Below are 17,892 nucleotides of genomic sequence, written 5' to 3'. Positions count from 1 at the left end.
TTCTGGGCTCTCTGCTAAAAGCCAATTAAGTGAGAAACTTTATTTCTTTTTCTGGCTGTTCAGTGCAGAGAAAAGAGGGACTTTCCAGTACAAATGAGGGACTGTCCCTCCGAAAAAGGGACAGTTGGGAGGTATGCATATAAGTTCTTATTTCTCTTCCATGTTTCATTTGCTTTAATTTTAACATTTATATAGATAAGTTACAATACAGATTTAAGTATAAGATGTATTAAAATGAATACACAAACCCCCCTTATTGAAGTATGTACACTGTTACGCAACAATCGCTCTTCTTCCGATATATGCTGCACGTGACGCCTGAGAGAGAAAGTGGTTGCTGACAGTCAGCTGACACGGCTGATGTTGCAGTTGCGAGTTTTAGGAGGTAGCGCTTGCATTTCCTACTACAAGGTCAAAGTAGAACCAGAACCACCGAAAACATGTCCGGAGACGCTGTTGTTACAGATACTCAGGTCAGTTTAATAGGGGTGGACGGATATGACGTTATCAAGGTAGGTGGTGTCTCCGCTACCTCCAAAGTAGAGGTAACGTGTGCTCGGAGTTTAACAAAAGTTCCTATTTGGCGCTTATGGTTAACGTGTGTCTTATCCTTAACGTGATTTTGTTGTAGTTTACATCGCTTTTTGACAATTGATATGAAGATCGTATACTGTGTTAGAAATTCGCTTTTTATCGCCATATGTAATGATATCGGCGCGTGCTGGGTATATTGTCAGTCTGTTTAGTTGCTGAGTAATAAAGGTTTATGAGTATAGGACATGCACACTCAACTGCTGGAGGCCGACAGTTTGGTGATCAACAAATGTTTGAACATGCGCAAACGCAGATTACTCTAATAAAAGGAAAACCTTTTTTTTTTTCATAGTCTAAAAGACGTGAATGACAGTTTGATTAGGGGCAAATTAACTTGTCTTTGTTTATTAGAAATGTCAAAATGCTGTCCAGAAAGTATATATTAAAAACGCAGAAAAAATACCCTAGTTTAACGATTGTTGATTTATCCTTTAGATTGTGATGGGGTTTATGCCAATGCCAATTTTATATATATATATATATATATATATATATATTATATATATATATATATATATATATATATATATATATATATATATAGCAGAGTTGCAGCCGAAACGTTAGTTTTTGAATAAAGTATTTTATATTTTTGAGGTAAGTCCTGTGAGTGCGGCTTCTTTGGTGGAGGTTTACATGCAAGATTTGATGTGTGCACCCAGGCAACATATACGGATTTATCGTGAGTGCTGTGATTTTGGGGAAGTATATATATAAATAGGTACTACTCCAAAGTAATTGATAATTCAAAAACAAATATTAAGTTAATCTTGGAGGATATACTCACAATTTACCCTAGTCCCAGGGTATAAGTCCAAGACAACATTTCAAAAGAGAGATGTGAGTACCTCCAACAATGCGGGTGTTGTTCGTATGTCCTAATAAATTTTTCAATTTTTTAAGTAATTGATTCGTTATTGTTGGAGGTACTCACATCTCTCTTTTGAAATGTTGTCTTATCTTTTAGATTACCGCAGTGGTCTGACCTAGGTCAAGGCAGTATAGATAGTCTAATTAGACCAATCACTTAATTGTACGTTTGTTTTATAAAGTGCAGTGCAATAAATTAAGATTCAATTAATCTAAATAAATGAATTGAAACAATCCCACAGATACTACCAATGATTAACGGTTCCCTAACAAGGTTCTATCCTTATCATGATTATAGTGCAACAGGGTTTCTCAAATCAGTTCATGGAGGTCAATTAATTTCATTACAATACTGATGAATGCTTAACCAATTAATAAAAATAAGTGATTAATTATTAAAACCTTAGTTAATTTAAAGTGCAGTGACAATAAAAAGTAATTTCTCATCCCAAGTTGATTCCGATGGTATAATTAATTTGAAGTGACCATTAAATAATAAATATTAAATTAATCTGCTCGAATTCGTGAAATTAGTAGAAGGAAAATTAAATAATAGAAGGTGGAGTTGTCCCAATTTCTACTGCAAATGAAACAGCCTCTAGAAGCCTCCGATAGCCTTTGATGAGTCACTGTATTCTGGATGGCAGTATTTTTGACCATCCTCTGCAGACCATACCTCTGCATTAATGCCTTTGTAGATTTCGAAGTGTGTTTAGTGTCATTGTCTTGTTGGAATATCCAACCCTTGCGTAACTTCAACTTTGTGACTGATTCTTGAACATTATCCTGAAGAATTTGTTGATATTGGGTTAATTTCATCTGACCCTCGGCTTTAACAAGGGCCCCAGTCCCTGAACTAGCCCCACAGAATGATGGAACCTCCACCAAATTTAACAATAGGTAGCAGGTGTTTTTCTTGGAATGTGGTGTTCTTCCTCCATGCAAAGCACTTTTTGTTATGACCAAATACCTAAATTTTTGTCTCATCAGCACTTTGTTCCAAAAGGACTGTGGCTTGTCTAAATTAGCTTTTGCATACCACATGCGACTCTGTATGTGGTGTGAGTGCAGAAAGGGCTTCTTTCTTATTACCCTGCCATGCAGATGTTCTTTGTACAAATTGTGCTGAATTGTAGAATGATGTACAGATACAACATCTGCAGCAAGATGTTCTTGTAGGTCTTTGGAGGTGATCTTTGGGTTTTCTGTAACCATGTCAATGTTACTGATACAGGGATCCCCAACCTTTTGAACCCATGAGCAACATTCAGAAGTAAAAGGAGTTGGGGAGCAACACATGCATGAAAAATGTTCTTGGGGTGTCAAATAAGTGCTGTGATTGGCCATTTGGTAGCCCCGGTGTGGATTGTCAACCTACATTGAGGCTCTGTTTGGCAGTACATCTGGTTTTTATACAACCAAAACTTGCCACCAAGCCTGGAATTCAAAAATAAGATTCTGCTTTGAGGCCAACGGGAGCAACATCCAAGGGGTTGGAGAGCAACATGTTGCTCACGAGCTACTGGTTGGGGATCACTGTGTCAGAGGGAAAATGGCCATCGGGTGAAAAGCTGCTATTTGTTTTAGGAAAATGTGATGGCACTGGCAAATGGAGGGGGTATATGCAGTACAAATGATGTGGCTTGGGTGGGGAAGATATGCCTAACTTATTTACATAGTAGGAAAATGTAGGCTTTACATGTCCTTTAAAACATTTGTATAAATCTGTGTATGAAAATTCTGCAATATAGTCTCAGTACTGTTTTTTCCTCAAAGTAAGTAAAAAGAAAGCAATTATGGTTTATGACTATGAAGATTTTCATTCATCCAGGTTATGGTATATCTAGTATAGGTAAATCTAAAAACAACTGGACTTGCTGAGTAATCAATGAAGACGTTTCACTACTCATCCGAGCAGCTTCTTCAGTTCAACTGACTGGTGTGGGAAGTTCTCGTCATATAAACTCTTCCACTAATCCAATCACAATTGCACATTGCAACTCACAATGGCACATTGTAACTCTTCAAAGAGGTGACATCTGAAGAAATTCACAGAGGTGTTGATTATGTGTAGTTACTGTGATGGGATTATCCAATGTGTCATGCAATTCCTAGAAACAGGTGTTACTTGTGAGAGTTGCATGAATGGATGTGTGAAGTGTTCTGAAACCGCCGGGGTACAGATGTTAGAACAGAATTGTATGTAGCAGACAGGTGGTGTCGAAGGCCCCCGCCTCTGTTCAGGGATGGTTTCTCCACCTTGACATGAATCGCCTCTTTCACGCCTCGTTCAAACCAGCCGTCGTCTTTAGCCAAGATTTGGACCTTGCTATCTTCAAAGGAGATGAAGGTGTAGGTTTAAGTGTAGAGTTTTGCCCTGTAGAGTTCACCCTCCTATGCTGAGCCATTCGCTTGGAAGCTGCTCAGATGAGTAGTGAAACGTCTTCATTGATTACTCCGCAAGTCCAATTATGGTTTAGTAAATGGTGTACTTGTGTGCATTTTTGGGAATATCTATACTTTCACTAATAAATAGTATGCAAATTGTTATCTTACCGGAAACTTTCCACAGAGAACCTGGATATGCTATACAAATATTGGCTCTCAGGAACCACTACATTTCCTAAATACAGTACAAAACACTAACACAAACTTTTACATTTTTTTTTTACTGTATTGTGGGTATTTTGCCCTAAATTTTTTTATTGCCAGTTAAACTGTCAGCACTTACTGCATTTCTGTATTTCATTTGTGATATTGTTTGTATTATTATTGCATTTTCAGTTCTGTATAACTACTGATTACTTGTTTCACACCATAGCAAAAGTATTGAAACTTTGATTTTCACTACTGCTCTCACTAGGCAAAAAATATTGTTTTTTTGTTTAATGATTGCTTTTGATTGTGTTTTTGCCTCTACATATCACATACTTTGGTATTCATATGCATATTGAAGATTCTGTTCAGAATACCCTGTTGTTCATATTTAGGATATTGTATCCTGGTAAATAAGTATACACAATGCTATAAAATATGGGTTTCTCTGTGTTTACTTGTCAGTGATTTTCTTCTTTAACCCTTTCGCTGCCAGCCAATTTGGCCAAGTTGGAACTTCTATTGCCAGACCGTTTTTGAACATTTTTTGCTCTTTCACTTTAGGGGACTTTCCTGGGGGGGTCTTTTAGTTTACCCATGAAAACAAGATATTGTTTTTTTCAGGACAACCTAAGCTTTCAAAATATGCTAGAATTTAGTTGTCATTCCAGTCCTGTAAAAAGATATGGGCTTCTAAGTGTATAAAAAAAAACAAAAAAAAAACAGTTTCACATGATACAAACGCATATATCAGAAGCATAATTTATTTTATGCATGAGAACATGGCAGATTTGGAAAGTTCTGTGTCTCCCGAACAAACCAATACCAAATATATATAATTTTATGGAGATTTCTCACTTCGATAGTTGAAAACTCCGAAGCAGTAAACTACCAAATTTCCAAAGCACCGCTCCACAAAACAGCATACATCTGATTTCAAGGCCAAACATTCCACTAATAGTAGGTTTACCCTAAAAAACTACCCCTTATTGGAAAGAACAGATTCTAACGAGTTCAAAATGGGTAAATATATATTTGTACTCCAAACTACCAAGTTGCAATTCTTTCCTAAAGTTAGCAGTTTTTATAAAAATGTGTTACATTTTTGAAAAATTACCTCAAAGTGTCCAGTCTACAGCATTGTATCTCCCACATATCATTATATACCAAGATACAACACCCCAAATATGAAAGCCCAGGGTCCGCTGAACAGTTTGATGCCCAATATGCATAGGTGCACCTAAATATGTGGAGTATAGGGGCCCCAGAACGAAGACACCCCATACGAGTTATCAGTTCTGGAATTCCAAATACTGCAAAATCACCACATTTACAGCATTTTTCAAGGGGCAAAAGTACAAAAATGTATGTTCACCCCAGAAAACCATATGTTTTTGGAAAGTACACATTCTGACGAATCTAATATGGGTATGCACGTCTTTCTACTCCAAAGTACCAAGCCATAAAGCTTTCCTACATTTGGCAATTTTTATGACATTACAGAAAATCACCTCAATATTGCAACTCTGAAGCATCGTATCTCCCACATATCATTATATACCAAGAAAAAGCACCCTAAATATGAAAGCCAAGGGTCTGCTGAACAATTTGATGCCCAATATGCATAGGTACACATAAGTATATGGCGTATAGGGGCCATAGAACGAAGACAGTTCTGTAATTCCAAATACTGCAAAATCAGCACATTTACAGCATTTTTCAAGGGGCAAAAGTACAAAAATTTATGTTCACCCCAGAAAACCATATGTTTTTGGAAAGTACACATTCTGACAAATCTAAAATGGGTATGCATGTCTTTCTACTCCAAAGTACCAAGCCGCAAAGCTTTCCTACATTTCGCAATTTTTATGACATATACAAAAATCTCCTCAATACTCCAACTCTAAAGCATTGTATCTCCTACATATCAATATATAGCAATATAAAACTCCCTAAACATGAAAGTCTGGGGTACGCTGAACAGTTTGATACCCAATATGCATAGGTACCCCTAAGTATGTGGCGTATAGGGGCCCCAGAAAGAAGACACCCCATACGAGTTCTGTAATTCCAGATACTGCATAATCAGCACATATACAGCATTTTGCAACAGGCAAAGGTACAAAAAACTAGGTTCACCCCAGAAAACCATATATTTTTGGAAAGTACACCTTCTGCCGAATAAAAATTTGCTAAAATTATCTTTCTGCTCCAAATGTACATACTGCAAAGCAACGCTAAAAGCAGTGGTTTTTATGATATTTCTGAAAATCGCCTAAAAATATTGCAGTTGGTCGCATTCATCTCACCCAATTTCTTACATACAATTAGAAAACACCCTAAATATTGACGCCAAGGGTCTACTGAACAGTTTGATGCCCAATATGCATAGATAAACCAAAGCAGGTGGGCACGTGCGGACCCCAAATAAAAACAGTGCATAAGAATTTTCTCGGCTGTCAATTCGCCTCCTGTGAACATAGCACTCTGACTGCATATAATGTGCCGTAATACCCCCTAACAGTACAAAGACCCCCCAAAACCATATATTTTTGGAAAGTACGCCTTGTGCCGAATAAAAATTTGCTAAAACTGTCTTTCTGCTCCAAATGTACATACTGCAAAGCAACGCTAAAGGCAGTGGTTTTTATATTTCTGAAAATCTCCTAAAAATATTGCAGTTGGTCGCATTTATCTCACCCAATTTCTTACATACAATTGGAAAACACCCTAAATATTGACGCCAAGGGTCTACTGAACAGTTTGATGCCCAATATGCATAGATATACCAAAGCAGGTGGGCATGTGCGGACCCCAAATGAAAATAGTGCTTAAGAATTTCCTCGCTGTCAATTCGCCTTCTGTGAAGATAGCACTCTGACTCCATATAATGTGCCGTAAGACCCCCTAACAGTACGAAGACCCCCCAAAACCATATATTTTTGGAAAGTACACATTCTGCTGAATAAAAATTTGCTATAACTGTCTTTCTACTCCAAACTTACATACTGCAATACTATGCTAAAGGCAGCGGTTTTTATGACATTTCTGAAAATCGCCTAAAAATATTGCAGTTGGTCGCATTTATCTCACCCAATTTCTTACATACAATTAGAAAACACCATAAATATTGACACTAAGGGTCTACTGAACAGTTTGATGCCCAATATGCATAGATAAACCAAAGCAAGTGGGCACGTGCGGACCCCAAATAAAAACAGTGCCTAAGAATTTTCTCGACTGTCAATTCAACTCCTGTGAACATAGCACTCTGACTGCATATAATGTGCCGTAAGACCCCCTAACAGTACAAAGACCCCCCAAAACCATATATTTTTGGAAAGTACACCTTGTGCCGAATAAAAATTTGCTAAAACTATCTTTCTGCTCCAAATGTACATACTGCAAAGCAACGCTAAAGGCAGTGGTTTTTATGATATTTCTGAAAATCACCAAAAAATATTGCAGTTGGTCGCATTTACCTCACCCAATTTCTTACATACAATTAGAAAACACCCTAAATATTGACACCAAGGGTCTACTGAACAGTTTGATGCCCAATATGCATAGATATACCAAAGCAGGTGGGCACGTGCGGACCCCAAATGAAAATAGTGCTTAAGAATTTTCTAGGCTGTCAATTTGCCTTCTGTGAAGATAGCACTCTGAATCCATGTAATGTGCCGTAAGACCCCCTAACAGTACGAAGACCCCCCAAAACCATATATTTTTGGAAAGTACACATTCTGCTAAATAAAAATTTGCTATAATTGTCTTTCTACTCCAAACTTACATACTGCAATACTATGCTAAAGGCAGTGGTTTTTATGACATTTCTGAAAATCGCCTAAAAATATTGCAGTTGGTCGCATTTATCTCACCCAATTTCTTACATACAATTAGAAAACACCATAAATATTGACACTAAGGGTCTACTGAACAGTTTGATGCCCAATATGCATAGACAAACCAAAGCAGGTGGGCACGTGCGGAACCCAAATAAAAACAGTGCATAAGAATTTTCTCGGCCGTCAATTCGCCTCCTGTGAACATAGCACTCTGACTGCATATAATGTGCCGTAATACCCCCTAACAGTACAAAGACCCCCCAAAACCATATATTTTTGGAAAGTACGCCTTGTGCCGAATAAAAATTTGCTAAAACTGTCTTTCTGCTCCAAATGTACATACTGCAAAGCAACGCTAAAGGCAGTGGTTTTTATGATATTTCTGAAAATCCCCTAAAAATATTGCAGTTGGTCGCATTTATCTCACCCAATTTCTTACATACAATTAGAAAACACCCTAAATATTGACGCCAAGGGTCTACTGAACAGTTTGATGCCCAATATGCATAAATATACCAAAGCAGGTGGGCACGTATGGACCCCAAATAAAAACAGTGCATAAGAATTTTCTCAGCTGTCAATTCGCCTTCTGTGAACATAGCACTCTAACTGCATATAATGTGCCGTAAGACCCCCTAACAGTACAAAGACCCCCCAAAACCATATATTTTTGGAAAGTACACATTCTGACGAACACAGAGTTGCTAAAAATATGTTTCTATCCCAAATTATCAAAGTGTAAATGAGGCTAAAAAATTACATAAGGAAAAACAATGCAAGCATAAAACTGCAATAAAAATCACAAAAAAGCAAATACAATTAGGAAAATCAACGAAATAACAAAATAACTGATCCGACAGCGTGGTTAGAGGTCAGAATGCTTGATCCAGTAGTCATGCTGTGAAATCTAAAGTTTTTAGGGAAATAACATAAGGGAAACTTAGAAAATGAACTAAAAAAACAAAAAAAAACCCCCTATAAGTGTGTGTTTGTGTATGCATGGATGTACAGCTCTAAAAAGTGTATAAATATTTGCATATATGTATTTGAGTATGTAAATATGTGCAAAAGTTTGAAAAATCAAAAAAATCAGAAAATCAAAAAAAAAAAAAAACTACTTTTACTAGTATGTGTACTGTGTATATGTAAATGCCTGTAAATGCCTGTAAATACCTGTAAATAAGTAAAAAAAGGGGCACTTACCAAATCTAGATGATGAGGAGTCCTTTTCAGTGCTTTTCAGTTGAAACACGCTGAGTCACTACACCAGGAAGTGCGTGGGCGGAGCAGGAACATGTGCTGTGCTGATGCTTGGGACATGGAAGCTGCTGAATCGGTTGCTGCTGTTGCTGCGTCTCTCTGCGACTCTGGAGTGGAGGATCGCCGATCTTTTTCAGGTAAGCTCGTTGCCTAGGGGGTTCTGCTGCTAGCTGCTCCTCTCTGCACGCTGATTTTGCAGTGTGTGCAGAGAGAGAGCTGTTTTAGTAAAGAACGTAGCTCCTACGTTCTTGGCACTTAAAAGCCTTTTTTCAAAGAACGTAGGAGCTACGTTCTTGGCAGTTAAAGGGTTAACAGGGAAGCTTCTAAGCTCCACCGAAATGTAGTACAGCCATGAAAGAATAATTGCACCAAAAGCTGAATGGCAGCTAGACGCAATATTAATGTTTCCTTCCAAAACTTTAGTATGTCATCAGCATGGGAAGTGGCATACTGAAATTACATATCTGATTTTTTTGGTTTAAAGTTAAAAAAGTGTGGCCTAGGGCAAGTGCACACCTGTCTGTATATGCATGAATGTATGTATATATGTAGGTATAGGTGCAGAAAAAAAATAAATCAAATGCTTGCGTGTTAGTAATAGATAATAAATAGATAAAGTTAATTTACAAAGTACAAAACTGCTGGTCTTTTCAACAAAACCAAAATTATTTTCTTTTATTTTTTTTATATGTATTCAAAAACCCAATTTTTCTGTCTGTGACCTTTTTCAAGGAACAACCCAAACACACACCATCCCCTCCATAAAAAATGGTGCCAAGAATGAATTACAGTGGCAACCTGTTAATAAAAGTTCAGTGTGAACTAAAGTGAAACCAAACGGAACCCAGAAAGCAAAACTCAATGTAAACATATAAAAATTTTTTTTTTTTTGAATGCTGAAAACTGTGCACTTGGATTTCTTTAGTATTACTAAACCATATTGTGTGATTAAAATGGTCTATTAATAGCTGACCATATTCCCAATGCCCAGGCACTCTGGCTTAGAGTAGTAAGAAACTAGCAGTAAGACTAGTGTCAAATAGCATCATCCACCCTAGCAAGTTTGGAAACGTTTGTAATATCTCTAACAAACTTAAAGGCAATAATGGACATACAGAACCCGTGCATCTCTGTGAAATGCAACAAGATTCAAGCATTTCCACATGAACTGGTACATGTGGTCACATGACCAAAGTCCACAAAAATTCCAGAACATTAGTTATGTGAGTCATAAATCCTTAGTGGTACTGCATGATGCTGGATAATTATGGGTTTGCATACCCGATGTAGCATCCCAGCAACCTCCTTCAAGGGTTTACCAGACCAATTTAGTGAGATGCTTGGAGTTATAATTTCAGAACTACTGTGACTGCACCCCAGACAGATAAAAGATCCACAGTTTTATTCACTCACAAGTGTACTGTATAGGGATAATTAGTAATTTTTGGTCACTATGTATGTACTATAACATACCTCCCAACATTTTGGAAGTAAAAGGAGGGACAAAAATGTTTTTTCCGCACGTAGCGCAGCAATTTTTTGACCCCACCCCTGGCTGTTCAGTGCAGAGAAAAGAGGGACTTTCCAGTACAAATGAGGGACGCAGGTTGAGCTGTCAAAAGAGGGACTGTCCCTCCAAAAAAGGGACAGTTGGGAGGTATGCTATAAGTAAAAAACATTATAACCAGACACTTGTTTTACTGGGTGACTTCTAGTCGAGCCAAAAGCACTGTTGTGCAAAAAAAAATTAAAGTTTAGAAAAGTAAATCAGACAGTGTGCAATATATTTTTTTTTTATAAGGCAGATATCTGAAGCATACACCTACTTCTTATATATGCAGAACACATATGCATTATATCACTGAATAGCATTATATATCAAAATGATAACACTATATCAGAATAGTGTCAATAAAAAATAATAATACATTGTTGCAATTAAGTAAGCTTAATGTTAGAAAGTATTAAAGGAAAACTATACCCCCCAAACAATGTAGGTCTCTATAAAAAGGTATCGCATAAAACAGCTCATATGTAAAATCCTGCTTCATGTAAATAAACTATTTTCATAATAATATACTTTTCTAGTAGTATGTGCCATTTGGTAATCATAAATAGAAAATTGCCATTTTAAAAAACAAGGGCCGCCCCCTTGGATTGTAGGATTCACTGTACTCACAAACATACCAACAAACCATACATGTTAGGTCACATGAGCCAATGAACAGACAGAGTTCTGTCTTTTGCTTCAACACTTCTTCCTGTTAGAGTTGTTGTATTTAAGGTCAGGTGATCTCTGAGGCAGCACACAGACCATCACGAAATGGTGGCTCAAGGCAAGAGATGTAAAAGGGCAATATTTACTTAAATATATATTCCAGTTTGGTAAGATTCTTTAATATGCCACTTAATATGATATGAACTATCTGTTGCTTAAGTGTTCATTTTGGGGGTATAGTTTTCTTTTAAGTCTCTTATGCCAATGGTCACATGACAAGTCCACAATGATCCTTATAATAATCATAGAGATAAGTGGGCATTATTTTTGGGTGTATCAGTCCAAAAGTACTAAAGTCCCATAGCATAGCTAGGAGCTATCGTGTCCAATGGGAATATTTACTTGCTCTCAAATATTAGCAAAGTCAAGTCTCTGTCCCCTTAGAGCTAAAATTAGAAAAAGAAACAAAGGTTCAACTAACGGCACTCAGTTCAGTAAATTGGAAGCCTAAAGAAATACCTACCCTTACTGTAAACTAAGGTGATCCGTGGTGCACTGGGTCATGCAAGCATAGCCTCAATTTAAATAAAAACATGTTTATTTATACATTAATGACAAAACTTATCCCTGAAACATACAAAATCAACATGTGTGATCAACACAAAAACCTGCAGGGTGGCCACCCCAGGCTTCCCATAGATCTGTAAATCTGTCCATGAGCTCATCAGAGGAAATAATTCTCATTTAGCTGATGTAGCGTGGCTTTCAAAAATGCGTAGCATATATCAGAACGAAGGGTAAAAGCAGCTATATCTATGCAATCCACCCTAATGGGTCCCAGAGTTTCCTCTTCTTGCCCCGCTTGTATCCCAAATACTTATAACACTATACCCATTGCAACTAGCACTGTTATCAGTGGTAGTGAGAGTATATGTACAGGAGGCAGGGACGATCCTGGTCCCTCTGCCGCCTGAGGCAGCTTGGTGTTGCTGCCGCTCCCCCCTTCCCGGTGCGCTCACATTTTTGTTCCGGGGGGGTCCACGCGGGTGGCGGAGAGGGCCAGGACGCTATCGCAGAGAGCATAATTGTGCTCTTTGCGCTAGAAGGAGCGTACCAGCATTTTTGCTGCCCCAGGTACCTAATGGGGCTCTGCTTCCTGAGGCGAGTTACTCAACTCGCCTCATTGGCGGAGCCCCCCCTGACAGGAGGGGAAGGGGCCACCAACTACTTACAGAGCCTTTGCTTATTCTGATACCAGGGAGCTGCCACATAAACTATTTTATGTCAACATGCTATTATTTCCAAACTTCCTAGACTACCGACAGGCTGAACTCCGTTAGGAACATGATGCGCATTCCATTCCGGCACCACTATTGCAGGTCACGTAGTAAATCCTAGGCTGATGTACGTTTTGCTTTGTACTCTGAGCTTTCTTAAGGCCATTAGAGGTCAGTATGTTAGTGGAAGTGCCTGTCACACCTCCTTTTTTGAAGCTAAATTACGTCACACCTCCCCAAGCTCTCATTGTTAACGGACAAGAATGTATTCACAACGGACAAGAATGTATTCACAAGTGCAATAGTTAGTTATCATTACCCAATCAACACATGACCTAAATATAAATACTTAAAAATCCCTATAAAATGTTAGTGCCATCTGGTCCTTTACATTCCCCTTTATACAAAATTTCTACACTTCCCTCAGTAGTATAAATTACTTAGGTCATGATTATTATCCCCAATATGGTATACTCAACCCTCAATAAAGGACTTTAATATTAATTCCTCATTAAAGGAATTGTTCAGTGTAAAAATAAAAACTGGGTAAATAGATAGCCTGTGCAAAATAAAAAATGTTTCTAATATAGTTAGTTAGCCAAAAATGCAATGTATAAAGGCTGGAGTGATTTGATGTATAACAAGTCAGTCAGAACCTGCTTTTCAGCTCTCTTGGTTTACACAGACTGGTTACCCTGGTTACCAGGCAGTAACCAATCAGAGACTTGAGGGGGGGCCACATGGGTCATATCTGTTGCTTTTGAATCTGAGCTGAATGCTGAAGATCAATTACAAACTCACTGAACAGAAATGTACCATGTGGCCCCCCTTCAAGTCGCTGACTAGCTCAGAGTTATAGAGCTGAAAAGCAGGAAGTTGGATTCTGGCTGTTTTATTAGACATCTGTTCACTCCAGTCTTTATACATTACATTTTTGTAGGGAGGGGACGGCGATATTTACATTCCCGGCGGTCACAGTGAAGATCCAAGATGGCGGCGCCCATGCTGAACACATGGCTGCAGCGTCGCTGCATGATGAAGTCATCACTGGTGCCGGGATCTCGTCATAAAAGGGCGCCCAAAACACTGTGACGGCGCCCAAGAATAGGATTTGCTGCCATTGATCCTGGGTTCCTGTTTGTGTTTCCTGATTCCTGCTCCCAGCCTGATTACAGCCTGTTTCCAACTCCCAGCCTGATTCCTGCTCCCAGTCTGTTTCTAGTTCCCAGCCTGTTCCTGCTCCTGCCTTGGTTCTGACCCCTGCCTGAACTCTTGATATTTGATTCTGATCTGCCTGCCCTCGTTAACTCCTGCCTGTGACCACTACTACTGATTCTGCTTAACCCTTCGAATACCGCGACCTTGCTCCCTCAAGAGGGCTTCCTCCTTGATCCTGACTACCTTTCTGTAGGGAGCTCCCGGCTCCCTGACATCTATACAGGGGCGCAGACCACCATCTTTTTTCCCAACAAAACAGAAGCCCGCCTCCGCAGGGGAACTAGAAGGCCTGATGAACCCTCTTTCAAGGTTATCCTTTATATACTCTTTCATTGCCTGGGCTTCCGGCAAGGAAAGAGGGTATGTTCTATCCCGAGGGGGAGTAGACCAAGGAATTAAATCAATTGGGCAGTCATACTGCCTGTGTGGAGGTAAAGTCTCTGCAGCTTTCTTAGAAAACACATCCACAAAGTCAGAGTAAGCTGCAGGTAATCCCTCAAGAACAGTGGTTGCCACTACGGAGGAGATACAGGACCCTTGGCACTTTAGGCCCCAACTAAGAACCTCACTGGTTACCCAATCAATATGTGGGTTGTGTTTTTGCAACCATAGAAACCCCAATATAAGAGAGAGGAAGCACATTCAATGATGTAAAAAGGTATTTCCTCACAATGTGAGTTGTTAATACACATAGACAAAGAGACGGTCTTCTGAGATACTACACCCGACCCTAGGGGTCTTTTGTCCACCGCTAAAATTTTCAAGGGAGGACATAAGGGAACCAAGGAAATATTGTTTTTGTCTGCGAAAGCAGCATCCAAACAATTCCCCTCAGCCCCTGAGTCTACAAAAGCAGACACCAGAATTGAGCCCGTAGGCCAGGTAAGTTTGACTGGTAATAATACTTTGGAGGCAGATAGGGGAGAGGAAACTCCTGCACCCAAATGGAGCTCCCCTTCTCCATTTAGGCTTGGGAGTTTCTCAGCCTCATAGGACATTGATTTAAGAAATTACCCTTTCCCCCACAGTATATACAAAGACCCAAAGAACGCCTGCGTGCCTTTTCCTCAGGAGTTAAACGAGAGTTACCTAACTGCATAGGCTCCTCCTGAGGTAAAGGTTCAGAGGGTTTAACACTGGTAAACAAGTTAGATTCCAGGTTGGTAACCCCAGAAAAAGAAGAACCCTTCTCACCCCAAGAAGAACCCTTCTCACTCCTTCTCTCCCTCTGTCTTCTATCTACCTGGATGGCAAGAGACATGAGATCATCCAGGTTAGAAGATAAGGGGTAGTTTACTAGGCTGTCCTTAACTGAATCTGAAAGACCAATACGGAACTGGCTGTGAAGAGCCATGTCGTTCCACCCAGTTTCCACTGGCCACCGGCGGAATTCGGTGCAATACACCTCCGCATCCCGTCTCCCCTGACGCAATTTACGAATCGTGGAGTCGGCAGAAGATGCACTATCCGGGTCATCATAAAGTACAGCCATGGTTTTAAAAAATGTATCTAGGGAAAAACGGGCAGGATCTGAGAGGGGCAATCTGAGAGCCCAACTTTGGGGATCACCCTGTAATAGGGTCATTACGAACCTCACTTTTTCTTCGCCTGTAGCGAAAGAGTGGGGGAAAAAGCTGAGGTATAATTTACATGCCTCTTGGAACACGAAAAATTTGGACCTGTTCCCATTGAATTTGTCGGGGAACACAATCTTGGGTTCATGGGTCTTGGATACATTACCCAACAAAGCAGGAGAACCCACAGGAGTGGCCACAGGAGGGGTGACAACTGGAGCTGGAGACTGAACAGAAGCATCCAGTCGACGGGTCAAATTGTGGAAACCGTGCATCAGGTAGTCTTGCCTCTGCTCATGTTCTTCCAGGCGCTGTAACAGTGTGGAGAGTAGCACTTCAGTGGTGGAAGAAGCAGCGGCAGCGGCAGCAGCAGCGCGACCTTCTTCGTCCATCTTGGGCCCGTGATAATGTAACGGTTGGTAGCCAACACCAGAACAAACACCAGGCACCCTGGTTTCGGCTCGTGCTTTACCAGTAGTGTGACCGCCTTTGGGCCTCGGGAGGAGCCCTCGGCTTACTTGGATGCCACCTGGACTTAAACGAGAGATGCAAGATGAGAGCTCTGGATAGGCAGAGGGGCACGACTGTAGAGCAAAGTCTTTGGACAGAAGGTCGTAGTACAAAGCAATAGAGTAGTCCGGTCAGGCCAGGTCGAGGCAGGCAGAGAATAAACGTAGTCAGGCAGGCAAGGGTCAAACCAGGAAGTCAATCAGAGGGTTAAGCAGAAGAGGTAGTCGGTATTCAGGCAAGGGTCAGGATCCAGAAGTCAGAATAGTCAAAAGCCAGGCAGGGGTCACAACAGTAATCAAACACAGGTTCAGACAGATTAGCTTAAAGCTCAGTTACTCCAGGAACAAATCCTATCACAGGCAATGATCTGCATGCCAAAATCTCCTCTCTCTTCTTTATAGACGCATCCGCGTCTATAAAGAAGACAAGACGTGGGCGCGCGCGCCTTAAGGAGCAGTGACAGGACAGAGAGAGGAGCGGCGCGATGGGCGTCCCCGCTGCACCCCTAGACCACACGGGTGAGCTTTTTCCATTACACTAACTTTGTTCTCCTGAATTTTTCTTATATAGGAGTGACTGTCGGTCATTCCTTTTTGCTTGCTGATATCCATCCATAACCGATGACACCTCCCCTGCATGCAACTACCAGGTTGGTAGAGGTTTCCTTTCTACCTCAGTCTCCAATGTTCCATTAGCTTTTAAGTTTAAGATCCAAAAAAGTGATCTCCTCCCTGTCCCATATATAAGTCAAATCCCTCAACAAAGGTTACTAATTGGTCAGGGTTGCCATCCCATAGGACCAGCACATCATCAATGTACTGGAGCCACAGGAGAACACTGCCTCCCTCAGAGGTCGCCTCACATTTGGGGTACACCTCTTCCATCTCCCATCTTCCTGGGTGGAGGCAAGCATATGTTGGGGCACAAGCTGCCCCCATAGCTGTGCCTCTCATCTGGAGCTAGAAGCGATTCCAAATCTAAAAAAGTTATTTGTCGATACAAATTCCAAAAGAGTCAGAACACATGCAGTATTCTTATCATACCTACTAACTCTCAAGTCAAGGAAGGATGCTATCGTTCCTACTTCATTGGGAATCAGTGAGTACAGAGACTCCATAACCAACAAGACTACCAACAAGATTTCTTGTCCGATTGTTATAATTTCCTAAGGACATCGGTAGTATCTTTAACATAAGATGGAAGTATTTCTACCATTGGTGCTAGGATGAAGTCAATGTACTTACCAATTCGCTCTGTAGGCCCAGAAACAAGAGGGAGGTTTAATTAGTCTTTTATTAATTTTACGTATATGATAGAAACATGGGACAATATGATGTTCCACATAAAGGTACTGGTATTCCTGTTGGTTAATACTGTAACTCCAGCTGTAAGGTCCTCATTCAAAATGCTACATAACTTTATCTGAACTTGTTGCATATGATTGCTGTCCAATCTCTTATATTGAAAATTGTCCTTAAGCTGTCTCTGCCCCCCCACACACCTAAGTGTGTGTGTGTTTGTGTGGGGATGGTACATGGTCTATCAACATGAGTCATATCAGACAAAAAGCGCTGCCCTAATACATTACATTAGTAACATTACTGCATTTCTCTGATACTTTTGTATCAATTGGAACAGCTGCCTGTAATGAAACCCAGAGATTCTGCTCATCAGGGACAAAGATAAGAAATGTATCAACTAGGTAAGAATAGTTTACAGGGTCTGTGACCCCCCCCCCTCCCAGAGCTGCTCCAGAAGGTGAAAAATGACACTTTACGCTTCAATATTAGAAAAACAGTCACACATAGAAAAAGTTGTTATTTCTGGTGATCTAGTTGAAAACAACTAGGTGTTTGAAGGTGAACCACCCCTTTTAGTACCAAAGGCTAAATGGCAGATAGAAGCAATATTAAGCTTTCATGTACTGT

General features: G+C 40.0%; 1 protein-coding gene across 4 annotated transcripts in view; it reads left to right on the top strand.

The window, feature by feature from the left end:
- Positions 1-284: 284 nt before the first annotated feature.
- The window catches only part of lrmda.L (leucine rich melanocyte differentiation associated L homeolog), a 991,211-nt gene continuing 973,603 nt past the window's right edge, over positions 285-17,892 (top strand). The window contains exon 1 of one of the 4 annotated variants that reach the window (XM_041568595.1): positions 285-473. In XM_041568595.1, the coding sequence (XP_041424529.1) occupies positions 361-473 (113 nt within the window). In that variant the 5' untranslated portion in view covers positions 285-360. Of the gene's footprint in view, positions 513-17,892 lie in introns of all 4 variants that reach the window. The other 3 variants (NM_001096630.1, XM_041568596.1, XM_041568594.1) reach the window with 3 other exon arrangements.

This window comes from Xenopus laevis, chromosome 7L, assembly GCF_017654675.1.
Source record: "Xenopus laevis strain J_2021 chromosome 7L, Xenopus_laevis_v10.1, whole genome shotgun sequence".
Taxonomy (NCBI): Eukaryota; Metazoa; Chordata; class Amphibia; order Anura; family Pipidae; genus Xenopus; species Xenopus laevis.
The sequence above is the reverse complement of the archived record's forward strand: the minus strand, read 5'-3'. Positions and strand labels throughout refer to the sequence as shown.